General features: G+C 34.9%; 2 protein-coding genes across 2 annotated transcripts in view; both read right to left on the bottom strand.

Annotated features, from left to right (window-relative positions):
- Window positions 1–4649: 4649 nt before the first annotated feature.
- Window positions 4650–13419, bottom strand: LOC128548865 (kinesin-like protein KIF2A). The gene is made up of 3 exons (XM_053524387.1): window positions 12409–13419; window positions 8597–8851; window positions 4650–4792 (listed from the first exon to the last, which is right to left on the bottom strand). Exons 1-3 carry the CDS (start codon window positions 13089–13091, stop codon window positions 4678–4680), a joined length of 1053 nt encoding a protein of 350 aa, XP_053380362.1. The 5' UTR covers window positions 13092–13419; the 3' UTR covers window positions 4650–4677.
- Window positions 13420–22698: 9279 nt separating this feature from the next.
- Window positions 22699–27045, bottom strand: part of LOC123558221 (solute carrier family 22 member 6-A-like) — a 31215-nt gene continuing 26868 nt past the window's right edge. Inside the window, exons 7-11 of the mRNA XM_045350101.2 lie at window positions 26099–26233; window positions 25732–25817; window positions 24853–24973; window positions 23481–23553; window positions 22699–23077 (exon numbers count right to left, since the gene is read on the bottom strand). Of these exons, the coding sequence (XP_045206036.2) occupies window positions 22844–23077; window positions 23481–23553; window positions 24853–24973; window positions 25732–25817; window positions 26099–26233 (649 nt within the window). The 3' untranslated portion in view covers window positions 22699–22843. The remainder of the gene's footprint in view (window positions 23078–23480; window positions 23554–24852; window positions 24974–25731; window positions 25818–26098; window positions 26234–27045) is intronic.

Below are 27045 nucleotides of genomic sequence, written 5' to 3'. Positions count from 1 at the left end.
TTTCCCCACGGCTAATAGTCCCCCCTAGCCGGACTAACCTTGAAATTCAAGGTCAAAGGTCAACATTTGAAAAATTTCTAAGTGTTTTTGGAAATTTTTGCAAATTCCGCCTAAGTCCGAAAAAGTGGGGAGTTTTGGGTGGGAAATTGGGGACCGGCAAGGTTCACTCTCGACCTTGACCTTGAAATTTTTTTTCGACCTTGACCCAAACGCGTTCAACTTAGGCAATTAGAAGTTTGAAACGTGACGATAAAGGCCGGGTCGTCCTAGTTAGGGTTAGGGTTAGGGTTAGGGTTAGGGTTAGGGTTAGGGTTAGGGTTAGGGTTAGGGTTAGGGTTAGGGTTAGGGTTAGGGTTAGGGTTAGGGTTAGGGTTAGGGTTAGGGTTAGGGTTAGGGTTAGGGTTAGGGTTGGGGTTAGGGTTAGGGTTAGGGTTAGGGTTAGGGTTAGGGTTAGGGTTAGGGTTAGGGTTGGGGTTGGGGTTAGGGTTAGGGTTAGGGTTAGGGTTAGGGTTAGTTATTAAAAGGGAGGGTTTGGGTAGGGTTTTAAGGGTTTGGGGTTAAAAGGTTTATGTTAGGTTATCTTCCGCTACCAAGGCTACAACGGTGGGTCGACAAAGGCCGTAAGGCCTCTGTCGTCTCGTCGCCCACCAGTCACATGTAAAGGCCTTCAAATACCTAGAGAATTTCTTGGGTTAGGGTTAGAACTTGGACAAAGGCTTTAAGGCTAGGGCAAAAATGCTGCTATATGAAGGCTCTTTAGTTAAAGCTCGGACAAAGGCCTTTTTGTCTAGGACGGCTAGAACTGCTAGAACTGTCGAATTGCTTATATACAAAGGCCTTTTAACTTAGGCTGAGCATAACTTCAAAGTGTCGAATTGTTTCTATACAAAGGCCTTTTAACTTAGGCTTAGCTTTTCAGTGAAACTTTTTCTCTAAGTGTCGAATAGTTTATATACAAAGGGCCATTTAAACTTAGGCTTAGCATTTCAGTGAAATTTTTCTAAGTACAGTGAAGTGTGCTTAGTTACGGCTTGAGAGTGTGTCCCAATGGCTGCCTACGCACCATCATTTGCACATAGTGTCATGCACAATTTTACTATTCCAGTGAATTTTTTTCCAAGTGTCCAATAGTTTATATACAAAGGCCTTTAAACTTAGGCGTAGCTTTACAGTGAAATTTTTTTCCAGTGTCGAACAGTTATTACAAAGGCCTTTAAACTTAGGCTTAGCTTTAACAGGAAATTTTTTCCAAGTGTCGAATAGTTTATATACAAAGGCCTTTAAAACTTAGGCTTAGCTTTACAGTGAATTTTTTTACAAGTGTCGAATAGTTTATATACAAAGGCCTTTAAACTTAGGCTTAGCATTTTCAGTAATTTTTTTCTAAGTACAGTGCCAAGTGAAGTGTGCTTGTTTACGGCTTGAGAGTGTGTCCCTAATGGCGTGCCACGCTTCCATCACTTTGCACATGAAGTGTCAGCACATAGGTGTCAGTGCACATTTACTTTTCATATACAAAGGCCTTAAAACTTAGGCTTAGCCTTTTCAGTGATTTTTTTTCTAAGTACAGTGCCAAGTGAAGGGTTGTTTGTTACGGCTTGAGAGTGTGTCCCTAATGGCGTACCAGGCACCCGTCATTTTGCACATGAGGTGTCAGCACATGAGGTGTCAGTGCACATTAGTTTTTCAGTGAATTTTTTTTTCCAAGTGTCGAATTGCTTCTATACAAAGGCCTTTAAACTTAGGCTTAGCTTTTTTTCTAAACAGTGCCAAGTGAAGGGCTTGTTACTGCTTGAGTGGTCCCAAGGGGGGGTGCCCCGCACCAATGACCTTTCACATGAAATTCTTGGTCTGCACTGGTCACAAAGGAAGAATCACTTGCAATCAGCAGGCTAAAGATTAATATATAATGTTGAGCAAACATGTTAAAACTGACAACATGATCTCAACTGAAACCAACAATAAGGGGACACATATAAACTTTAAAATTATATCTTTTATAAGACCATGACTGCTTTTTTTTTTCAACAAACCCCGGGACTCAACTTGCTAATGCTGTAGAAGAAGTTTCACAGAGTTATTTACTATCTAGGACTTAAATTAAATCAAGGGCATTGTTGCAAAGAAAACATTTCCACATTTTTATTTTGCATTCTATTACCTATACTTGACTTTCAAATTAACACCTGTATTTAAATTTACAATTAACACTATATATTTAAAAGCATTTTTTGCTTTGAAGTTACAAAGTTAAATTAAGAATAAAGTCACACAACAACAGCACGACCTTTGACCGCTCTGTGTGCTAATTATTAAGTTTACCACACAAAACTCTTTACGTTTGTACATGAGAATGTTTCAATTGACATCTGCATGGTAACACTAATCAAGATCTTGAAAATGGGCTCTGGGAAAAATACTGTTTAGATTTTTATGCTGTTTTTCCATGTGCAAAAAAAAAGAAAAAAATAGAAAAGTAAAATAAAGAAAACAAAATGAAGAAAAAATAAAATAAAATAAATTTGACAGCTTCTCCGCACAAATCAGGCCTGTCTTTCTTAAAACTGTGAGGGGAAATACAACTTTCACACTCATTCAGTTTGTGACCACTTGTCTGTTTAGTCTTGTGCTGCCAACTGAGAAAACTGGGCAGGACACTATGCATTAATACTGGAATCAAAGTACAAACTTAAAACTGCAAAATGTTGTCAATTTTTTCAGTCGTCAAAAAATTTGATCTTTCACTTGCTTCCTTTGACATAGTAATCGTTAAATGAACTTCTCTTTTATCAAATACTGGTACAGATTATAAACCCTTGACTGGAGTAGGACAGTCAATTTTTACGGTTTTAACGAATCAACTTTAACACCCCATAATCCATTCTAATCCCCTTTACATGTTGTCCCTAAGATAAAAATCTACACAACTGTTTAAACAAATAAAGTATGTATTAAGCCTACATAGCAGTCTGTTTCTATAATTTATTTTGGAAACATTATTTCATAGCGGGACAATGGCATTCTTACGTCTAGACCTCCTGCATTCAGTTCAGTTTATACTTATAAATATTTATTTTAGCTTGAATGTGATGCAAGCTTGAAGTTTATTTGAATCACTAGTTGCTTCAGAGAAAAAGATGTACTGGATTCATACTCATATGAGGTGTGGCCGTGACCGCAGTGCATGGGGCTCAAAACAACAACCTCTGGGAAAAAATATGTTACCCTACAGTCTGGGCAAAGCTAAATATAAGCTACATGTTTGTTTGAAATAATACACATTCCCTGTGTGTGATTTCTGTGAACCTCCTCAATTTTTATGAATAGCCAAGACATGCTTTATATTTAACTCTGAAGAATGCCAAATCCGGCTAACAAGAATACATAATCAAACAGACACCACCAATGTTAAGTCTTTACAGATCTGCAACATTAAGTTATTTTAAACCATATTGTCACATTTATGACCACGAGTGAAATTCTTAAAACTTGAAATTAGAGGATGACATTCCGTAACCATGTGTGGAAGTCATGAAATATGAAATCATAATTGGTTATGATTGTAACAGACAGGCGATTGATTTGTAATACAGCTAGTGAGCCACCATTTATTCTACCATAATTAATGAAGCAGAACAATGTTAATTATGCTAGTAAACAATACAATATACTGCTCCTAGACACTCTATTGTTAGTTACTGATATTATAAAAGAAAATTTATAGCATTTCACACAATAGATCTGAAAGCCGTACTTGACAATATCGTAAACATTTTTGTTTAAATTTGTAACAATTACAGTAAGTTGTAAGTTTTTAAAACCTGACACTTAATTACTGCTTTAAACTTTCAGTTAATATGTATTTTCAGTATAAACATAAACTTTTCTTTTTTTGAAACAGTAAGTTTTAAGTAAAAACTGATAACATTTCCACTGTCCACAGTCAGTAGGACTATTATACAAAAGCCCCATTAAAAGCAAAAAATAACTTTAAATTACACTGTACAAATTCAAGTTTGCTGCAATACAAATCAATTTATATTTGCTTATTTTACAATTATATAAAATAATACAGGGAAAGTAGTTATGATATAGAGCCGGTCCACCAGACTCACACGAGAAAGAAAGAGATTCTAATCTGTTGAAAATCTCTGTATATACAGATTTTAATTCAGGTCTTGTAAAATTATATTCATTTTTTGTTTTGTTTTTAAATTGCTTAAACATGATTTAGATATTATGGTTCTTTATGAGCTTCTATGGGGGAGAAGACATCCAGCGTCTATCTAGGCATTATCTCAGTGAGTCAGTCACAAACAGGCACATGACCAGAACAAAAGACCTTTCCACAAGTCAGTGGCACATAGATACCTTCCTGAGTGGAGATTGATCTCCAATGTGATTATAACCACTTTACCACCAAAGCACCACAGACCTTTCCAATGTCTCTGAATTTGAATTTGCCATTAGTCATCAGTTAACTTCAACAGAGCTCAGAAACAATCACTTTCACACAGGAGATTGGACTGGTCTCAAATTTTTTTTCATCATTTTTGATCCTACATTGTAGTTAGACGTGCAAGGAAAAAGTAACTAAAAGCCAAACGTAAGTTGTAAGACCTATGTGTACACACTCCCTATGAAAAATATTCCACTGCGTATTCAAACCAACCAATGTTAAGTCTCTGACATGAAAATTACCTTGTCAAGGCCCCGTGCTACGTCTGCACGTGAAAAAAGCTCCTCGCAAAATCTAGGTATAATACCAGTGTCGTCTCCATGTCCCATTATACTGAAAAGAAAAACCATAAAATTAATAAACTAAACTGACTTAAAAAATGTTCACCATTTCTAAGCTAAAACACGAGTAAGGTCCACCTGTGTGTGGATGAGGGTTTGTTGCATACATGTATATTATCTAATTCTTTCTCTGTTAGACTTAGATGTTTAAATTTAATTATTATTTTGTATTACCCTGGCTCTATAAATGCTATCATGCCAAACTGAAAATCTACTCCTGGTCTTCAGAATAAGCTTTTATTCAACTCTGAGGCCAGTGGGTTTTTTTATTCCCACTGATATGGGAATGAGGAAAGTGCTTTTTTATAATTGGGAAAAGTGTATTGAATTCTTTTTCAACTGATTTCACACAATTCAAACTTCAGTCATGTTAGTGTTGGTGATTTATTATCCTATTTTTACATGTATATCATTCAAAGAGGTGTCAATGTCAATATTGGAGAGACCTTCTCACTAAGTCCGAAAAAGTGTATCAATTACAAGGGAAATAGAACAAATATTTACACAAGGTACACAAAAAGATAATAGTAGATAATAAATAACAAAATACACATCATAAAAAAATCATTTTTGACAAACAATCTGTATTTTACAGTGTTTTCGTCCACTGCTTAGGGTGTGGGGCCAGGGCCTTTACAATTGGGAAAAATGCATGTAAAACACATATATATTGAGAAATGTTAAAAGTCCTATTTTTTATCAAAACATCAAAATTGTCATAAAATTTATTTTTATGCATTAAGTTAGCAAATTGTCTGGATTTTCAACTATTTAAGGTTTCATAAGTAAAGACCAAAGTCTTACTTTAAAAAAGGAGAGAGAAAACATAACTTTGGGAATTTTAGTTTTGAAACTGGGAAAACAATACACTATTAGCCATTGGCATTGGGGGCCATTTTCAGCCCCAAATTAGCCAGAAAAAAAACAAGAGCTGTCCGTAAGACAGCCAAGGTCGACTATTCGAAATATTGTCACAGAAGCAGGAAATTATTACCCAAAATGTTAAATATCAAAAGAGTTTTAAGTTCGAAAGGGGACATAATTTGACCAAAATACATATCAGTATTATGGGACTTGATGTTATCAACTAGTTTTATAACCCCGAAGAAACATGTTAAGTTTCAATTCAATATCTGCATTAGTTTTGGGGATAGTAACTTGCATGTAAAACTTAAACAAGAATTTTCTAAGTCCAAAAGGGGGCATAATTTGCTCAAAATACATGTTAAGAGTTATGGAACTTGACCCATTGAGGTTAATAATTGACCTAGAAAAAGAATAAATAAGTTTCAAAGCTATATGCCTTTTGGTAATAGCTGTATGTACTTGCATGCAAAACTTTAACCAGGATTTTCTAAGTCCAAAAGGGGGCATAATTTGCCCAAAATACATGTCAGAGTTATGGGACTTGGTGCTATCAACTAGTTTTATAACCCCGAAGACACATGTTAAGTTTCAATTTAATATCTGTAGTAGTTTTGGAGATAGTTACTTGCATGTAAAACTTTAACCAGGATTTTCTAAGTCCAAAAGGGGGCATAATTTGCCCAAAATACATGTCAGAGTTATGGGACTTGACCCAGTGAGGTAGGTGATTGATCTAGAAAAAGAAAAAATATGTTTCAAATCTATATGCCTTTCAGTAATAGCTGTATGTACTCGCACGCAAAACTTTAACCAGAATTTTCTAAGTCCAAAAGGGGGCATAATTTGGCCAAAATGAAGGTCAGAGTTATGGGACTTGGTGCTATCAACTAGTTTTGTAACCCCGAAGACACATGTGAAGTTTCAATACAATATCTGCATTAGTTTTGGAGAACGTAACTTGCATGTAAAACTTTAACCAGAATTTTCTAAGTCCAAAAGGGGGCATAATTTGCTCATAATACATGTTAGAGTTATGGAAGTAGTACTTGACCCAGTGAGGTTGGTAACTGACCTAGAAAAAGCATAAATAAGTTTCAAAGCTATATGCCTTTAAATCATAGCTGTATGTACTTGCATGCAAAAACTTAACCAAGGTGTGATGCCGACGCCAGGGTGAGTAGAATAGCTAGACTATTCTTCGAATAGTCGAGCTAAAAACAACACTGCAAATCATTTTAGACTAGGAACCTATTCCTAGCCCCTACACAAAGTTGCTGTTTTAGTTGTTCAGAGCCATCTTTTTTAAATATTACAGACCTCTTGTAGAGATACCATTTTGCGAAAGACATGCAAAACTGCTATAGAAAAAAATAGCAGAAAACTACATTTTGTACTTCTTATAAACTTTATAGCTTAAACTTTATATAACATTGAAAGAGATACTGTAAATCATAGTGAAGGGCCCTTATATTGTTTGGACAGTTAGAAAAGAAGATTACTTTTAATTCATATACATAACTGAGCCGTGCCATGGGAAAACCAACATAGTGGCTTTGCGACCAGCATGGATCCAGACCAGCCTGCGCATCTGCGCAATCTGGTCTGGATCCATGCTGTTCGCTTTCAAAGCCTGTTGCTATTAGAGAAACTGTTAGCGAACAGCATGGATTCTGACCAGACTGCGCGGATGCGCAGGCTGGTCTGGATCCATGCTGGTCGCACACCCACTATGTTGGTTTTCTCATGGCAAGGCTCATATTACCTTTATTACTATATATATAATAAGGCAAATATTTCATATTCATATGCAAGAAATATGGCTCCTCTTGGCTCTCGCTTTTATTAATGTACACAACAAGGGTTTTTGTTTATTTATACCATGCTGAACTGTAATTATTTGAAAAAAAGAAAAAGTCGGGCAAGTTCCTATAACATATTGTAACTCTAGTTCCTCCGTTAGACAGGTTCACATCAAAGATCACCCAAGAGGCAAGAAAACTCTCTATAAACTTATTATTTATAATAAACATACTGAATATATCAATATTGACAAAGAACTTTACTATTATAAATGCCTTTATGTAAAGTTTTGGAAGAAGGTTTCTACCTTGTAGACAAGCTGGGCTTCTAATACAGAACCTCTATAGAATTTTAAAATCGTCAATAGACTAATAATAACCAAACTGCCAGAATCAATTTTTAATGATTTACAATTTAAGACTATTGGATAAGATAAATCATTAATTAATTGAAGCAACACTTTTCAATTACCTTGATTACAAGACATTTCAATTAACCCCTGTTGTGTGACCTGAAATATTCCCCAGATAATTAAACAGATACTGACCCATACTGTTGGGATGAAGCACTTTAACAATCAACAATGACCAAAGGCCACTTTAATTGAATTATTGAGTAGAAAGATGATACTGTTTAATTTAAGCTGACAGTGCTGTGTGTAGGTTCAATAGATTTTAATTGAAAGTAATACTACTGTCAATGATCGGGCTTTCAACAGGACATTTACCACCACTTTGTGTGCTATATTAGAGCAAAATACTGAAGATAAAAATCTATATTAATAATACTAAAATAAAAGATATATTACAATCAATAAATTTAATAAAATAACCTATCACTGAGATTTAAAATGAAATTTAACACTAGGGTTATAAATTTTGCAAATATATCATTATAAATTGGAATACTGTCTGCTCATCAGTTAACTGAGTTTGTATACTTTTTCAACCTAAGCAAAAAAAAAACAAAAAAACAAACACAACAAAAAAGCTCATTTTAATACTGTTACTGCTGGCATGACCACCAGATCTGTAGATCTATGTATTCCCCAATAAATTTTGATTAAAATTTATTTCTAACTACAATGTGTGTCCAAAATTTATGAACTACCTTTTTGATAAATACCCACCAATAACTTTTCCCTGAACCAGTCTGACCATACGCAAACAGGCAGGTGTTGTAACCCTCGAATGCCTTGCCAAGTAGAGGCTGCGCCAGGGACCGGTAGACTTTCTCTTGGGACACATAATAAGGATCGCCAACATCAAACGAAGAAAACGAGAAATCATATGCGAATCTGTGTTCATATCCACTGTCCGCCTTCACTTTCGTCTCGTTACCACACATAGTAACAACATTGCGTACATTTGGATCTCCCAATTCTCTGAAAGCAAATATAGAACAAACTTGTACAGTAACACAGGGAGGAACCTCCCTCAACTCAAAGGGAGTATCACAAGGGTTTTCCGGCTTGACTGGGAGATTCCTGTGGCATTTTCACTCAAAACAGTACGGTACTTCACAATTTCCTGGCCCCGTGTTCACGAAACGTTTTTCGGTCTCAGCTGAGTTTGAGTCTGAAATTTTAATATCAATTTTACCAAAGCTTCAAGGTTATATTCCATTTGAGGCTAACCATCAATACTGAAAAGTCACCTGGAAATAGTTATTAAGTTCAAATTTAGTTTCAAACATACTATTTATATATAAATGACACAGTTTCAATATCAAACTCAGCTGAGACTTAAAATGTTTTGTGAACACGGGGCCTGAGCAGCTTTCAATAAATATTTCATTAACATGACATAACTTCATAAGAAATTAATTCTCTTTCTTTTTTCTTTCACTTTTGACATGATAAGCACAGCAAAATTTGCATGTAGATTGTAGTGTTGAATTATAGACTGCCAGTCAATCGGTCAATTTAGCTCAAACTATGGACTGGCCGTTTATTTATATTATAAACTTTATACAACCACTGTATAAAAGTTGTGTCATAGATATACTTATTACATACTTGTTTCTATTCCCCGTTAAGTTACACTGGTACCAGAAATGTCAATATTTTTCCATATACTGAGGCCTGAATTCATATCTGGTGCGTGATGTAATTCAGTGCGTCTTGTTGCACTATTTTTTTCTATTTAGTTCAGTAATGTCAATCCTATTCAGGCTACTGAACAAATTCATGATATTTACATAATATTCATACATGTAGATGTGTATGTAATAAAAAGGTTATTATCTTTGCATCAGGAAATATGCACTCGTTCTTCAGCGGAAGAATATTGCGCTGCTAAAGTCGCACAATATTTTTGCTAAAGAACTTGTGCATATTTCCCGATACAAAGCTAATAACCTATAAATATATGCAGCTTAATTTGATAAATGATGTGCTAACTTCCTTGGTAACAGAAAAGTAGCATCTGTTATTTCTATCATATGTTTACACAAGATGAAATATTACCTAATATTGTGATCAAAGATACTTAACCCTTAGCCTGCTAAATTTCTAAAATGGACTGGTCTTTCATTCAATTTGGGTAATACCATTTATTATTCAAAGGGATGTTCACTGAAAATTTACTGACTGAATAGCGAACAGTGCAGACCATGATCAGACTGCACGGATGTGCAGGCTGATCTTGGTCTGCACTGGTCGCAAAGGCAGAATCACTTGCCACCAGCAGGCTAAGGGTTAAGTTACCATTACCAAGATTTCACACTTCTTTATTTTATAGGGAGTTATGCTTGAAAAATTAAAGATACAAGTACAAAATATCATGTGTGACTTCCTGGTGTTACTTAGCACCTAGCCACTAGCATTGTCACCTCTGCCACAGTGGGCACATGTGAGAGTATGATGTCACATGTATGCAACATTTACAAAAACTGTCACCTCTTGTGATGAGGCAACGTGTGTGACTGTCACCTTTAGGCACCATGTGTGACTGTCACCTTTTTTGATGAGGCAACATGTGTGACTGTCGTATTTATTAAATGTTACTTAAGCATTTGTTATACCTACATGCAGATATATCGTGTTCATTCTAAATGCAATACATGTACATGTATATCTATCCAAAGCTTAAATAAACACAAAAAAAAATTAGACTGATTCTATGAATTTTACATTTGAAGTATAAAAATCACCAACACTGCCATGCTGGTAGAGTGATGCGGTGCTGGTAGACTGCCATCAGCATGAAGAAAGAAATTAACATTATTACAGTCAGATCATAAATTTGATCTCAACAGACTTGGTAAATCTACTGCTGGTTTTATAGAAAATGTATATCAAAAAGATACTTCAAAATCTACTGACAGGAAATGGCAATAAAAATCTTTAAAACACTTTAAAAGCGCTGGTTTAATGTTTTAAAATTACAAACAAAATCTTCTTTAAACCCTGACATCAAACAAAATGCTACACATATAGTAGTCTGCACAAGAGTTGAAGATCAAAACAGATGGTCATTACTCAAAATAAAGCCCATTATTACAAAAGCTGCCCTAGGGTTACCTGGGCAACATAAAATAATGACCTCCTTTTAAAATTAGTTTCCCAGCCAGGTTTACTAGACCTATCCAGTTTCAGTGGCTGTTTTACTATTCAAACACTAAATTATTAAACTTTAAAGCTCATTAAAATTTAATGTTGTTACTTTATAAGACTTTTCATGTTTCATTGTTCTAACTTTTCATGTTTCATTGTTCTAAAAGTCATGACAGAACCTCAGGCTATTGACTCAACAATTTGTTAACTTATCATTATACAAACCTGGTAAGTAATAAAATCTCTTTAAACAAATACCTCAGGCTAGTTCTTGCATAAGTTGATAAGCTGATTTAGGAATGGTAGCTGGACAATTGGGAAAAATGCATCGTAAAAACATCTAAATGGGGAAATGCTAAAAAGTGATCTTTTTTAACTAAAATCTTACATATAAAAAAATTGGTCATAAATGTATTAACATACTGCCTTGTTTTTCAACTTTCAGAATTCTAGCCTTGAAATTGGAAAAAAAAATCTATTAGATGTATATCATTTTTTGTCACTTGGATTGGGGCCGACTCTCGAACCCATAGTCATGATAGTGGTCTGAAAAAAGACACTGTGCTGGTGTTTTTTAATTTTTTACAAATATCAGCATGATCAGTGCAAAGTTTCATGCTCAATATTTTACAACTTGGCATGATTTCAGAGCACAAAAATTAAAATAATAAGATTACGAGATTACTGCATAACTGGGCACCATTATTGTCTTTTGTTGAAGTGTAATTAAACTGATAAACAATCTTAATACATTGTCCCGAGGTATACCAAGTATTAACCTAGGAAAATATTTGGAAATCTTGGGACTTCACTTCAGGCAAATTTGTATAATTTTTTTGTTGAAAAAACAATGTTTGTTGAAATTTATACAAAATCTGTGAAATGGTGTAATGAAATTTTGCATTTATAATATCTTTCTGTATTCTTAGACTGTACTTTTCAATAGGATAATATATTATCATGATTATAGTTATTAAATGGACTAAAACAGACTGTTATAAATAATTTTTAAAATGCTAATGCTATAAATTTTAGTATAAACAGACCAGACTTTGTCAAATGGACAAATCAGGCTTTACAAAGAAACATGGTCGCTTTCTCAAACCAAAGAAAGATCTGACTAACTATATACTATATATATAATAGAACTTAATAAACAAGTACTTGTTAAAATATTTGTTTACATCATTTTGATGGTTAAATCAACAAAAATATACTAAATTCATTTATTGCATCACAGTCAGAATGACTTCAGTATCATTTAGCATAAATGTAATTGGCATAAAATTTGTTTTGTAATGCAATATTTTCTGTAACGTACAATCACACAAAAATTTTAAGACAAATTTTGTAATAATGAATAATCCTTTTAAATTACATTATACCTTTGACTGAATGGTCGAACTCTGACAGCCACTGTTACACTACAGCTGTCTTCACCATCATCAGTTCTTGCATCTATGTATCCAAAATCATATCTATTCTTATCCAAATGAACAAACGAGTAACATTCAGGTGTTCCTAACAATTTTTCGTCTAGTGTATGCCTCCGAACAGAAGTTCCATGGCGAACTTTCATATTCGGGCTGGGCGAATAAAACTGCAAAGAAGCTACATCCTCTAAACCGTTACTTAACAAATGAAAATTTCCACGAACTGGTGTTCGATCTATCACACATTTAGATTCCCTTGGACTGTTAACAAAATTTTCTTTATCAGAATCATTACTGGATGCATCTGTTTTGACAGAAATTGCAACTGACACATTTGCATTAGCTTTACTAGTATCCACAAGCGAATTAATGTGCAATGGAGTCACATTTTCTGAAGTATTCCTACTTTGGTCACACCCACTTTCACCATCAAAAATTGATGAAACAGAATTTTCTGACCTCAATGAGGTCTCGTCACTGCTAAGCCTATTCATTGGACTTAAAGGGTCGCCTTTAAGTCTGCCTGGTGTTTGTGTTCCACATATAGAAGTCTCTATTGTTTCTGAATTGAAATTAACATGTGGAATATTTGGCAATATGCGTTTTCCTCTGGTTCCCAGTCTTGGAGTAGCCATGTTTGATTTATTTGTGATTAAATTGAAATTAATATCCTCTTATCAACTACAAAAGACACAGAGTATTTACTCGTCAACAGAGCAAATGACAACAAAACAATGCTTTAATTGATCACACCTCCTGTGGCGCTTGGCCAAGTTTGCCGATTCGCGAGGATTACACCATCAGTTTACGATACCATAATCAACAAAATCAATTAGTCTACATGAATAGATTTATCATGCAGACAAATAGCCTTAAAACATGCTAATACTTTGAGCTCATAGTACAGGAAATCGCCTGAAATTAATGTTTTCTTTTCCGTGTTTACAAAATCCAGTGTTTGAAATGGCCACCATTCCGATACACATTGGATTTGTAACGAGCCTTCTGATTGGCTTATACGGTTTATTTAATAATACTGTCAATATTTTATCTAGGAACATCAGTCGAACCATCGCGTGTTTATTCGTCCTCTAACGGACAATGAATTACACTGTTGTGCGAAAATGATCTGACAATTAAACCCACTCAGTGTTTCTTTCTGACCGTATCACAGTAACTATGACCTAGAAAATATTTACGGTTTGAATTATTTATTTCACGATACAGAGTATGCTGTTTCTTTTATATTCTCAGGGGCATGATAGGGAATTGTTTTATTCCCAATAACAGATTAATAATTTGATAAAGAGTATTTTGGTGTAATTTTGTAAAGAATTCACTTGTCTTTCAGATGGAGCCATGAGATGTTATAGAAATTTCCCCGATTAAATGGATCTGCATTTTTTAAATGAAAACAAAGTGTGTTATTTAAGAAATTTTATATATGCTTTGCCATAATTTTAGGTATTTACTTGCAATACTACATCATAGGAGAAGCTTTGGATTTCAGAATTGATTCCTTTTGCTATATTTATCTTCTGTATTGCGTGATATTAACTCGCATATATATTGTATTAAATCACGTTTATATTGATTAACTATCGTCAAAGGTCCTGTTTTGGTGACTTCATTTGACACATTCTGGTTTTTGTCTTTGGAGAGCCGAATGAGGTAATCGGACTAGATGTTGAATGGTGTAAATAAACCTCTCTTATCCCAGTCAACAAAAACAAATGCTGTGCTTAAAAGTCTAACATATGCCTTGCTTATGCAAATAATGCAATTTAAAACTGAATTTACATAATACTATTTTATCGCAAAAATTAAAATTTTATTGTCTCTGGAATAGCACATGCATGAACATCTTTAAGTCACTGACTTATATTGTTTTCAGCTTTCTAACAATATCATACAAAATAAAGACATTAATCGAGACCTTTCATTTTGTGTAAATGATGCCATACATTTCATACATGTCTTTTTTTTCTGATTTCACTTTTTAAATAAAATGTATAATGAGTGAAAAATTTTGATCACTTCTTTTATTTTCAAAGTCACCATAAAGAAGCGATGTCCGCACAATATTTCGTATAATTCCGTATCCTCCGTTTGTCATTTCGGCATCCCTCGGCCATAAACAGCACGTACCGGGGAATGCCGAAATCGCATACGGATAATACGTAAACAAACGAAAATTGCCGACTGGCATTATTTAACCCTTAGCTTGCTAAATTTCTAAAATGAACTCGTCCACCATTCACTTTTGGCAATACCATTTATTATTCCAAGGGTGTTCACTGAAAATATACTGACAGAATAGCGAACAGTGCAGACCATGATCACCCTGCACAGATGTGCAAGTTGATCTTGGTCTACTCTGGTCTCAAAGGCAGAATCACTTGCCACCTGCAGGTTAAAGGTTAAGACCATAGTAGATGTAAACTAGAAATAGCAATGTTTCATTTAAGGTACTGGATATGACTGGATATTCCGCGTTACAAGTAACATAGTGTTAAACATAGTTTAAGTCTGATCTTTTGACCTCCATCACTCGAAGACCATGGCAGTTAATTGATAATTACACTTTTTTTTTTAAAGTCAAAACTTTTTTTCATGGAAAATTTCGTAACGGTCACTGAAACAGGTCCCATTATTTTAAGGATGCTAAAATACATTAAGCAAAAGAATTCTATCAAACTTGTCTTCCATTTTTACCCTTTTTCTGTGTTACTTTGATCAAAGTATATATGACATATATATAAATGTGTGGAATACATACGCTTAAACTAAATACATGCCTTGATGAGCAGTGATGCTTGAAGACATTTTTTAAAACATTAAAGCAACTAAGCAAAAAATTATATGTACAATGTCAGCTTTGAAAGGTTTAAATGTTCATTTATAATATTTGCTATGAATTGCTACTGACTGACTTAAGCTAACATTTTACATGAGGACATTGGGAGTATCCGCCACAGAAATTTAAGGAGGACGCTGTATATATATTACTGTTGCAGCATAAGGCAGATCTCTGCAGCATTCAATAGGCAAATGTTCAGACATAAGACAGACCTTTGTGACATTCAGTGGTTAAATGTTCCGACATAAGGCAGACCTCTGTGACATTCAATAGTTAAATGTTCCGATATAAGGCAGACCTCTGCGGCATACAACAATTAAATGTTCCGATATAAGGCAGACCTCTGCGACATGCAACAGTTTAATGTTCTAGCATAAGGCACACCTCTGCTGTATACAATAGATAAATGTTCCTATATGAAACAGGTAAATGCTCGTACATATGACATACATCGGCGGCATACATTAGATAAATGTTCCGAAATAATCACAGACATTTGCGGCATCCAATAGGTAAAAGATCAAACATAAGGCAGACCTCTGTGACATTCAATTGGTAAATGATCCGACATAAGGAAGACCTCTGCGGAATTCAGTAGGTAAATAATCCGACATAAGGCAGACCTCTGCGGCATTCAATAGGCAAATGATCAGACATACGGCTGACCTCTGCGGCATTCAAAAGGTAAATGATCAGACATAAGGCAGACCTCTGCGGCATTCAATTGGTAAATGATCCGACATAAGGCAGACCTCTGCGGAATTCAGTAGGAAAACAATCCGACATAAGTAAGACCTCTGCGGCATTCAATAGGCAAATGATCAGACATACGGCTGACCTCTGCGGCATTCAATAGGTAAATGATCCGACATAAGGCATACCTCTGCGGCATCCATTAGGTAAATATAAGGCAGCTGGGGCGTTGTAGCGTTTAATGTTCTGACATACAGTAACTGAAGCTAAAAACAGTTTAATGTCATGAAATATGACAGATCCAGCGGTCAATATGTTAATGTTTTGACATATGGCAGCTGCGGCGTTCTAAATGTTAATGTTCTGACATATGGCAGCTGCGGCGTTCTGTAGGGATAACGCATGTTTTTTCGTGTTATAACGTCTGCAGAATCCCGAGGGATTGGTTGGTGCCCGAGCCCGTAGGGCGAAGGTACCAACGTATCCCGAGGGATTCTGCAGATGTTTTAACAAGAATTGAACATGCGCTAACGCTATTCTAGCATAAAACGCGGAAAAAAACTAATAAATGAATACATTCTACCTCAACGTCATTAAATTTCCATGGAATGCGCGGGAATGTCTGGGTTGTTTTTTACGTTGACGTCATTTCGTTTTGAATTATCCGTTTTGGGGCCGAATGACGTTTACGCTTTGCCACGGAACTCGCATATATAAAAAGGTGTTATAACAGCACGTGAGCGCGAGAATCTCTCTGTTAACACACGTTTTCTCTCCTGTTAAAACACCACCGAAAAGTGACAATAACAGCAGTTTTATGCTAGAATAAATGTTAATGTTCTGACATATGGCAGCTGCACCGTTCTAAATGTTAATGTTCTGACATATGGCAGCTGCGGCATTCAATAGTTAAATGTTCTGACATATGACAGCTGCGGCATTCAGTAGTTAAATGTTCTGACATAAGGCAGCTGCTGCGTTCAATAGTTAAATGTTCCGACATAAGGCAGCTGTGGCATTCTTAAGGTTAAATGTTGCGACTTATGGCAGCTGCGGCGTTCTCCAGGTAAATGTTCTGACATATGGGAGCTGCGGTGTTCTCTGTATTTATTTTCAAAAACACTCGTATAGCGTGTAAAATCAGCCAGAAGGGTAAATCACGCATATAAATTTGATATAAAAAGGTAAACCGTATTTTCATCACCTCATAGTATACGTCTACATTCCCACAAGTGGTTTGACGTCAACGGCAGATAAATAGTATATTTAAGAAATGAAATGATTTTTTTTAGGTGTTCATGCGAAATGAACGATTCATGTTTAATTTGCCGATCCTATTCTGTCGTTCATTTCGCATGAACACCTAAAACAATTCATTTCATTTTTTATATTTACATTATATTTCCTTTCCATTTGTAAACTGTATAATATTATGAATTGCATATAATTTGTAGCATTTAACATTAAAATCAGCTTCCCGGCCATATTGTTCACCAGACAGAACACCTGCGACGTCAACTAAGGAACGTTCTCCCTGAATATACGCGGACGTCGTCAAAACAGCGGTCGGTTATCACTAAGCAGGATGACGTAACTTTCGCGCCTTTACTTTTGCTGTTCATAAGAAATGAACGTCAAAAGTTTCAATGGAAAAGAATAGGGCGAATGTAAATATAAACTTAGGTCAAATGGATTCATGGCTTTTGATAAGTAATAGAAGTAATGTAGCACACAGAGTATAATATAACACGGAGCGAAAATGCTCCAATTTCAGAAGCTCTCCCCGTTTTTTTTATCGCGCATGATGTAATTTAAAAGCATTCATACACGGGGCTCGGCCGGAAGTCAGTTATCTTACTTGGAGGAGCGGGGGATCGAAGTCATGATCTTTGGTTTCATAGTCAGACAATGTAATCACTGGCCGCTGCGTTCACTCTTGATAATTTAAAAAGAGAGCCACATATCGCAGTAGGAATGCATACAGATATAAAGCAGTGAAAATGCAAAAAGGCTTTACTTTGAAATCATTTAATTTCATTAACATTACATTGTTGGGGGACATTACTAATAATTGGGTTTGTTAGTTACCTTCCGCGGAAATATGCAAGGGTCAGTATGATAATGGTGGTGGGGCCGGGACGGCAAGGCGTCAGCTGAGTCGCCATAATTATCGCACTGACCTCACATATTTAAGTGGAGGGTCACTAACAAACCCAACCAATGAAAATGCTACACTCTTCTGGGAGATAAAACAAAGTCTCATCGATTTACAAAGTTTCACTCAGGACTTCGTGTTGGTTTGCGGAACCATAAAATCTACGAAATTTAGTCCTCAAGGAATATCACTGGTTTCACAGTATATTATACTATACATACATGTAATTATATTGTCCATTATATTTTCTGAATTAAATATCATTATAAGGTTCTAAATTAAAGTCAACATAACATATACGTGCATGACATAATGATAAACCATATTTTGCCTTCTACTGACAATGAACATCCAAGATATGTGCAGTCATTGTGTAGAAATAAACGATTATAAACAAACAAAAACAAGAACAAGTTGATTATAAAAGCACTTCCGGTTGTTACCCTTTATAATGAAGCAAGCATAGAATACAATCAATCATAATACTAGCAGACACGATGAAGTCTCAGTGTACATGAACGCAAACATTTTAAAAAGAACCACGCTGTAAATGATATCGACAAAGCTAGAACCATGCTGAAAGTCCCACGAGAATATTGTGCATATGTACTACTCGCGAGAATATCATGTCTGTGTACATGGTTTAGTTACAGTATCTGGATTATAAGCGCTATCAACACTTGGTTACTTGGTATATGAACTTGAAAAGATCTATTAAAATAAAACTATACATCATCTTAGTTTCGTGTATCATAAGAAATATTTGACACCGAGTGTAATGTAATTTCAAAAAAGGGTGCTAGACTATTGTTTTAAAAGACTAGATTATTCAATGTATTGGAGAAAATATATTCATACTCTTTACCTTTTAAAAATGTTGAAATATAAAACTGACAAGTTATCGTAGCTCTAGGCTGGTTAAGACATAACACCAGGAAAACTACATTTTAATTTGGTAATCAACAGTCTGGCCGGTGCATATAAAAGATCTATGTACTAGACATTCGGGAGGCGAGGCGGCAGAGCCACAAACCGGGGTTCTGCCAACGTAAGTCAAAAATACTATTATGCCTCGTTAGGTTACCTTCCAAATATGTAGATTTCATGAAAGACAACTCAAACATACTTAGTTCTTAACATTTTACAATAGCTAAATATTATTTGAAAGATGGACACTGAGACAATAAAAATACTTGTATTAAAAGACTTTCTTTAACTACCTGAAATTAAATTAACATCGGAAATGAACTATTGTGTCTTCAATCTTATATATGTGTGTGAAAGTTCTACCCCAGGTTTTACAAGTCTGCTAACACTGGAGCCATGTGGCTTTTAGAGGCCTTTACGCGACTAGACGATTTTTGGTATCCGAGGACCAGGATGTTCTCTGCGAGACTGTTGCGGCCACGTATTACACGAAGTACTCTGCCACTATACATCACGCCGAACTGAGAAGACGACACGAGCCAATAGATCTTCGAAAACGCAAGTAGAAATGTCTATTTTTCCTTTTAAAAGTTTTGGGAATATTTTGGGAGAAAAAATAGTTGAATTCAATTTAGCACGAAATGCAATTTAAAATTAAAACTGTTACTGAAAAGTTTGCCTTAATGAAACTATGTATCAAATCAGAGTTATGTATAAAAATATTTACAAATCTTGTAGGGTAGGCGAAAATTAAATAAAGCAAAATAAAGCAAAACACTGAAATATATAAAATTTGAAAACTCTGTAAATTAGCTAAATCGGGCAGACGAAAGCTGTCAATATATTATGGTTATAAAACAATTGAAATATTACTTCATAATTATATCGCCATAAGGTTTTCAGTTTGTTTGATTTTTGACAACCTACTATATGATTTTTTTAAAGGTATGCATTAACGAGCGATGCCTATCAAGAAAGATATAAGATGAACAGTAGAGTAAACTATACTGTTTACAAATAAAGTAGAAAAATACAAAAAAAAAGAGAATAAAATGAAATTACAAATGTAAAGTACATGAAAAAATTATGCTTCTGGCAGTTTATCTTTTTGAGGATTTTTATTAAAATTACAAATTGTAGTATGTTGTGATAAAATTAAAATCAAGTTCAGTTGTCAAAGTAAGGTGTGGATAATGTCATTTATGGTATAAAATCTAGATTACGCCTGTCAGATGTTAGTTAACATGTAGGTAACTGGTCAAATTTGCTTCTGGCAGTTTGCATGTCAAACTATATTTTAACATACCTGTATTCAATTTGAAATTCATAATTTAGACTATACTTGTTTTAAAAGTATTTTGGCATCATATTTTTTGGAGCATTATTTAGATAAAATGTTTGTATGGGGTTTACTGTTTCAAAAGAATGAAGGTTCGGATATTGTGATTATAGTAAATGTAACGTGGCAGAAACTAAGACCACGGTTGACACAGGAAATGTGTTTGATGATGACCTGTGAGCAGTGACTCACAAAGAACACTAGATTAGTGTTATTTTAGGTATAAAAGGTCATGCTAACAGAAGCATGGGAAACCTATAGAATATACCTACGGAATAGTAGATAAGTATGTCTACGTAACGAACGTATATTTTTTATGAGCAGTGAACCATGTATATGCATTTTGTCAACGTTTTGTTTTGAATTAATATGTTGATATATTTATCAAATTGACACAATTGATACGTTTTCATGTTAACCGAGCTTGTTGCACGTATACAGGTTGACGAGTAGTGTGGATCATTATTAAAACCTAATAGATATGTAGAGAATATATCTTTTATGTGCATAAGTTATTCATATGAAAAGTTAAAGATACAGTTCATCAAAATAGAATTTAAAATGCATGGTAAAATAAATGTAAATGAAAATAAAAGATGATTATTATCAATATTTTCTTAAGGGCAAACATTTTTATTAAGGCCTTTCGCCAGCTGTCAGAAAGTTGGTATGTCATGTCCTCTTGTATTGAAACCGTATAGATCTAAATATAAATTACACAATATTAATATTAAGGAAGTAATAAATTGGGTGCAACTATTTGTTCAAAATTTCAAAAACACGTAAGGGGAAAGGAAAATGGGCGAAGACACTTGCTATGTGTGCATAAAAATGCTGTGCAAATTTGTGAAAAATCAGAAGTCATCATGGAAAAAATTAATAAAATGCAAAGTCACACCGGAATTTCTGTGAAAAAAGAAGAAAATAATTCATATTCAGATTGGGGATTTCTTCGAGCTCATGACAAGGAGAATTCAAAAGTCGTTTTCACATGGATTTTACAACAATCATGGTGACAAGATAATAAAATCTTTATAAGTTTATAACATGCGTCTTGGTGGACATTTAAGCATGACCTAACAATTTTAATTTTAGACGGAGAAACTCTTTCAGGATCACAGCCGAATAAAGAAGTGCCTTTGGGAATGAGCTGTCGGAATTCACTAACAATATGACATTTGCTGATCAATTTTTTAGTCAATTTCAGTATATGATAATTCACCGATGAGGTTACACAATATGCCGATGGACGACACAAGCCTACAACATGACGATGTCTGCACGTAATACCACTGGGCAACGACGAAACACAGCAGAATAAATAGTCGCGTGGAATTTTATGTACTTGTATTACCATTTCAAATATTTACCCATCGCGTTTTGAATTTTTTTGTTGTTAGCTCTGTGTCCATCAATTTTTGTTTAAATCTGTATATTTGTCAGCAAAAACGTCTGATACTTCCAATAAGAAACAAGCATGTGTTCAAACAACTATTTTTGCATTACAATTCATAACATTCAAAAGTTTCCGAGGATAGTAAAATACCTTTTTTTTCATTGTTTTTTCCGTGAAGAAATGAAGGAATTTGTAATGTAATTTCAAAAAAGGGTGCTAGACTATTGTTTTAAAAGACTAGATTATTCAATGTATTGGAGAAAATATATTCATACTCTTTACCTTTTAAAAATGTTGAAATATAAAACTGACAAGTTATCGTAGCTCTAGGCTGGTTAAGACATAACACCAGGAAAACTACATTTTAATTTGGTAATCAACAGTCTGGCCGGTGCATATAAAAGATCTATGTACTAGACATTCGGGAGGCGAGGCGGCAGAGCCACAAACCGGGGTTCTGCCAACGTAAGTCAAAAATACTATTATGCCTCGTTAGGTTACCTTCCAAATATGTAGATTTCATGAAAGACAACTCAAACATACTTAGTTCTTAACATTTTACAATAGCTAAATATTATTTGAAAGATGGACACTGAGACAATAAAAATACTTGTATTAAAAGACTTTCTTTAACTACCTGAAATTAAATTAACATCGGAAATGAACTATTGTGTCTTCAATCTTATATATGTGTGTGAAAGTTCTACCCCAGGTTTTACAAGTCTGCTAACACTGGAGCCATGTGGCTTTTAGAGGCCTTTACGCGACTAGACGATTTTTTTCAATGTATTGGAGAAAATATATTCATACTCTTTACCTTTTAAAACAATAGTCTAGCACCCTTTTTGAAATTACATTACACGAGTTCAATAATAAGAATTCAGTTTCGACCTATTGGCTGCATGAATACTGTTGTGCGGTATGTTTCTATATCGAGGGCTTGGCGCAAGACTATTGTATCTTGTTCTTTATTTATATGCACTTACAATAGTTTTGCACCAAGCCCTCGATATATATTCACTGTTTTTCATCTGTTTCCTTCTCTATTTTTAGACTGTGTCTTTTTACTCCTGCGTGTCTGTTCTTTCCAAATTTAAGTTCAAATTTGTTCACGCGGTACCATTCCGTTAATTCTTCTATCGTCTGCGGTAATTCTACCCCATTGGTTTCCGGTACAAATGCGAAAAGAAATACCGTGACCAAGCACAGTACGGCGTAGATACAAGCCGGTAACCATTTCACTTGTTCAGACTGAAAGAAAAAAGTAAATGAAAAAAAATGACCCTTTTAAAAAACCAAGAAGTATTTTTTACAGCCTACAGAATCTGATGCGTTTCAATCTACTGACCACAGACTCAATCATTCTATGAAGTATGACTGTTGTCAGACCAAACACTCTCTAGTCATTGATTGGAAACTATGGACGGACGGATCGACAATGAGAAAAAAAACAATATACCCGTCTTCTTCGAAAATAGGGTAGAGAGAGAGAGGCATAATAAAATAATGTCATATGTGCCACTAGACTTGAGCTAGAATACTAGTATACGGGTTTAAATAAAATTAAAAATTGAAACTGTTCAACAAGTTCTAAGTATGTAAGTAAAACTAATTCTGGTTTGGAACACTATTTTTCACGCGGTTTAATACATACTACATTTCGTGAGAAGGGAGCAATCATGGCACCGACTTTACCCATGAACGAGGCGACGCCAAGACCAGAGTTCCTGTAATAAATGACAAAAGGTTGTAAAATATCTTTAGTTTAAACATATTTATTCCCAAAATGAAGTGCATATATTGATACAAATGTCATACTGTGATGAAAGCAAAACAGGAAAGGATAAGAATGAAAGAGAAGTCTTATAGAATTCTTCTCCTTAGCGGACAAAATATAACTGTATGAGCATATCGAACTAAAATCTGTAACGGGGCTAGGAATATAGTCTTAAAATGTGTAAGAAAAAAAATCTTTGTAGTAGTAACAAGATCTTCTATTATCTATATGATGAAGAAATTTAATAGCTAGCTAGATAAGATACAAATTTGTTTTGTTTTGTTTTTTCAGAAAAAAACAAACTATAAAGAGTTTAAGAGTAACACGGACTAAGACAAAGTTCAATCTTAAGCCTTATTTTATTCCTTAAGATGCCACCGACACTGAAAGGGATAATGAATGCTTATAATTTATTCTTAATTAATATTCAAATATCTATCTTTGTGACATGTTTATGCTTTGAATATTAAGGGCCATATCAACCGGTCATAGGGAAAGCGCCAACGGAAGGTATGAGCAATTTGTGGAAAGAAAAACTAAAATATAAAAACAAAACAAAACGCGTTATTATATTTAAATTTTCCCCTTGACCATTATGTTCGAAATGAAGATCGTTTACGAAATATATATGAGCCGTGCCATGGGAAAACCAACATAGTGGCTTTGCGACCAGCAAGGATCCAGACCAGCCTGCGCATCCGGGCAGTCTGGTCAGGATCCATGCTGTTCGCTTTCAAAGCCTATTACAATTAGAGAAACCGTTAGCGAACAGCATGGATCCTGACCAGACTGCGCGGATGCGCAGGCTGGTCTGGATCCTTGCTGGTCGCATACCCACTATGTTGGTTTTCTCATGGCACGGCTCATATATGGCAAATATACACTAGATTGACGCACGGAAGACAGACAGACACTAAAACAAAAGTAAAAATGAACTTCCTGGAAGTATCAAGTATATCCAACAATCTAATAGTTGTAATGAAAATGCATAAACGATCGAGTACATTATATACCATCATCAAGATACATGTTAATAGAGACATTTCAGTGTAATAATCCGGTACAATATTGGATATAACGACGAGAACAAAACGAGACATCGCCAGAAATGGCCAACAACCTAGTAAACAAAATGCGAATTTAGAATTGTCTGTGACAAGCCAACCTCACACTTAATCAACCCTTAATAAATTCGTTTTGAAAATAAAATTTAATGTTTAAAAAAAAGCAGTTTCTAAATATAAACTACCTCATGTTTGTAGGATACAGCTCTGGGGTAACAACATATGCCGAACTAAATGCTCCGGTAATACCCATTTTACCAATCAGAATAAAAGCCGTCCCGGCCGCTAGCATACTGGAGTTGTTTCCTGAAATTTAAAGCTAGGTTCTAATCATGATCTATATGGAATAGAGACAAACGCATATTTTAATACAGACATATTCATGATTCATAATACAATGTACTTTATGTTTTGCAATTACCATATGGCATATGTTATACAGCTGAACCCGCACCTGTGGTCACCTGTATTAAAAGTTACTTGCCTTAAGTAGCCAGTTAGCCAATCGTTCCCCAAAATGATTTTTGTCCTAATTATACTCGTTTTTTTTCAGTTACCTGTCTTACAAAGCCAATGTGTCACTCCCTTGACTGGCTACTTAATACAGGTTTGACCATGTACAAATTTCAATTCTATATACTTTACTTATAGTCTGATATGTGTATATGTATATGAGGTTAGTGGATGACTGACTACTTTTAAACCGAATGCTCTGTTGCTGGAAGTGGTGCTTCCTTTAAACACATATGCGTCTCGTAATGCAAGGCCAGGCCCCTGATTCTGCATTTACTTAAACAAATGAATCCGTATCAGTTCATTACCTTTGTGATTCTATGTATTACGGTTGTGCAGAAATAATCAGATCACGTGACAGCAAATGAGAAAGGGAGAGAGAGAGAGAGAGAGGGAGAGAGAGAGAGAGAGAGAGAGAGAGAGAGAGAGAGAGAGAGATGACACATCCTACTCTCACTATCATACAACGACTTACCGGTGGTATGCATGAAAGCCGTGGACATAAAAAGCGCAACTGCAGCGACAAAATGACAAATAACACAAGGACTTACCGGCAGTGTATGTCAAAGCAGTGGCCACTACCAGTGCAATCGCGGCAATAGAATGACAAATCACACAGGTCCACTTACGTCCAATTCTACAATAACCATTGTAACGATATAAAGTATTAAGTGTTTGAAAACCTCTGTGTTCATATAATTATTTACTGGAATTAAAGCTATCTTCATATTTTTAGTCACTTGGAGAAATAAACTAATATTTGAATACCGCAAAAAAAGTTTGTTAAAAACGATGGACTGAATGGGAAACCAGCCAGCAGTAACTACAACGTGTATCTCCTACAGAAGTATTATTCAGGTTAGAAAGATGTTATAAACGATATGAAATTTAAGGTTTCGTCAAAACATTCATACATACTTAGCCAGGGCAAAATACTCGAAAACTGATGCTGGGTACTCTATAAGTGCGCTGAGAAAAAAGTTGATGTATCTATCACCATATAGGTCAGACGATATCATGTACAGTCCATAATATACAAGGCTGTCAACTATCCTGAAATAAAGGTCAGACGATATCATGTACTGCCCATAATATACAAGGCTGTCAACTATCCTGAAAAAAAGGTCAGACGATATCATGTACAGCCCATAATATACCAGGCTGTCAACTATCCTGAAATAAAGGTCAGACGATATCATGTACAGTCCATAATATACGAGGCTGTCAACTATCCTGAAATAAAGGTTAGACGATATCATGTACAGCCCATAATATACCAGGCTATCAACTATCCTGAAATAAAGGTCAGACGATATCATGTACAGTCGATAATATACCAGTCTGTCAACTATCCTGAAATAAAGGTCAGACGATATCATGTACTGCCCATAATATACCACGCCGTCAACTATTCTGAAATAAAGGTCAGACGATGTCATGTACAGTCCGTAATTATACCAGGCTGTCAACTATCCTGAAATAAAGGTCAGACGATGTCATGTGCAATCCGTAATATAGCAAGCTGTCAATTATCCTGAAATATAGTTCAACTACTACATTTTGTATATCTTGAAATATAGGTCATGTACAGTCAATAATATCCCAGACTGTCAAAAAAGATGTATTTATTTAATTTGTTTGGTTTTGGTAAATGTAACCCCAGGTTTTTTATTATTTGAATACTTGATCAACACTTCGGAATTTCCCTTCATATCATAGGGTTATATTATTCAAACTTGAACAATAGAAGCAGTGTATTTTGATCAATTCAATTTTGCATTACATGTATATATTTTAATATATTTTTGGACATCAAAAGTATTCTGCTCTTTACTTAAATCTTGCACCGTATCAACTGGATCAAG

Source organism: Mercenaria mercenaria, chromosome 15 (assembly GCF_021730395.1).
Source record: "Mercenaria mercenaria strain notata chromosome 15, MADL_Memer_1, whole genome shotgun sequence".
In the NCBI taxonomy this organism is placed as follows: Eukaryota; Metazoa; Mollusca; class Bivalvia; order Venerida; family Veneridae; genus Mercenaria; species Mercenaria mercenaria.
This window is presented reverse-complemented; position numbering and strand designations above follow the sequence as displayed.

Excerpts from the sequence above, each read along its gene's own strand:
- LOC128548865 (XM_053524387.1), bottom strand. The coding sequence starts at position 13,091 with ATGGCTACTCCAAGACTGGGAACCAGAGGAAAACGCATATTGCCAAAT. Across the intron at positions 8,852-12,408 it reads GTTCGACCATTCAGTCAAAG|AGAATTGGGAGATCCAAATG; the intron begins GTATAATGTAAT and ends ATTTGCTTTCAG. Across the intron at positions 4,793-8,596 it reads GGTTCAGGGAAAAGTTATTG|TATAATGGGACATGGAGACG; the intron begins GTGGGTATTTAT and ends TTTTCTTTTCAG.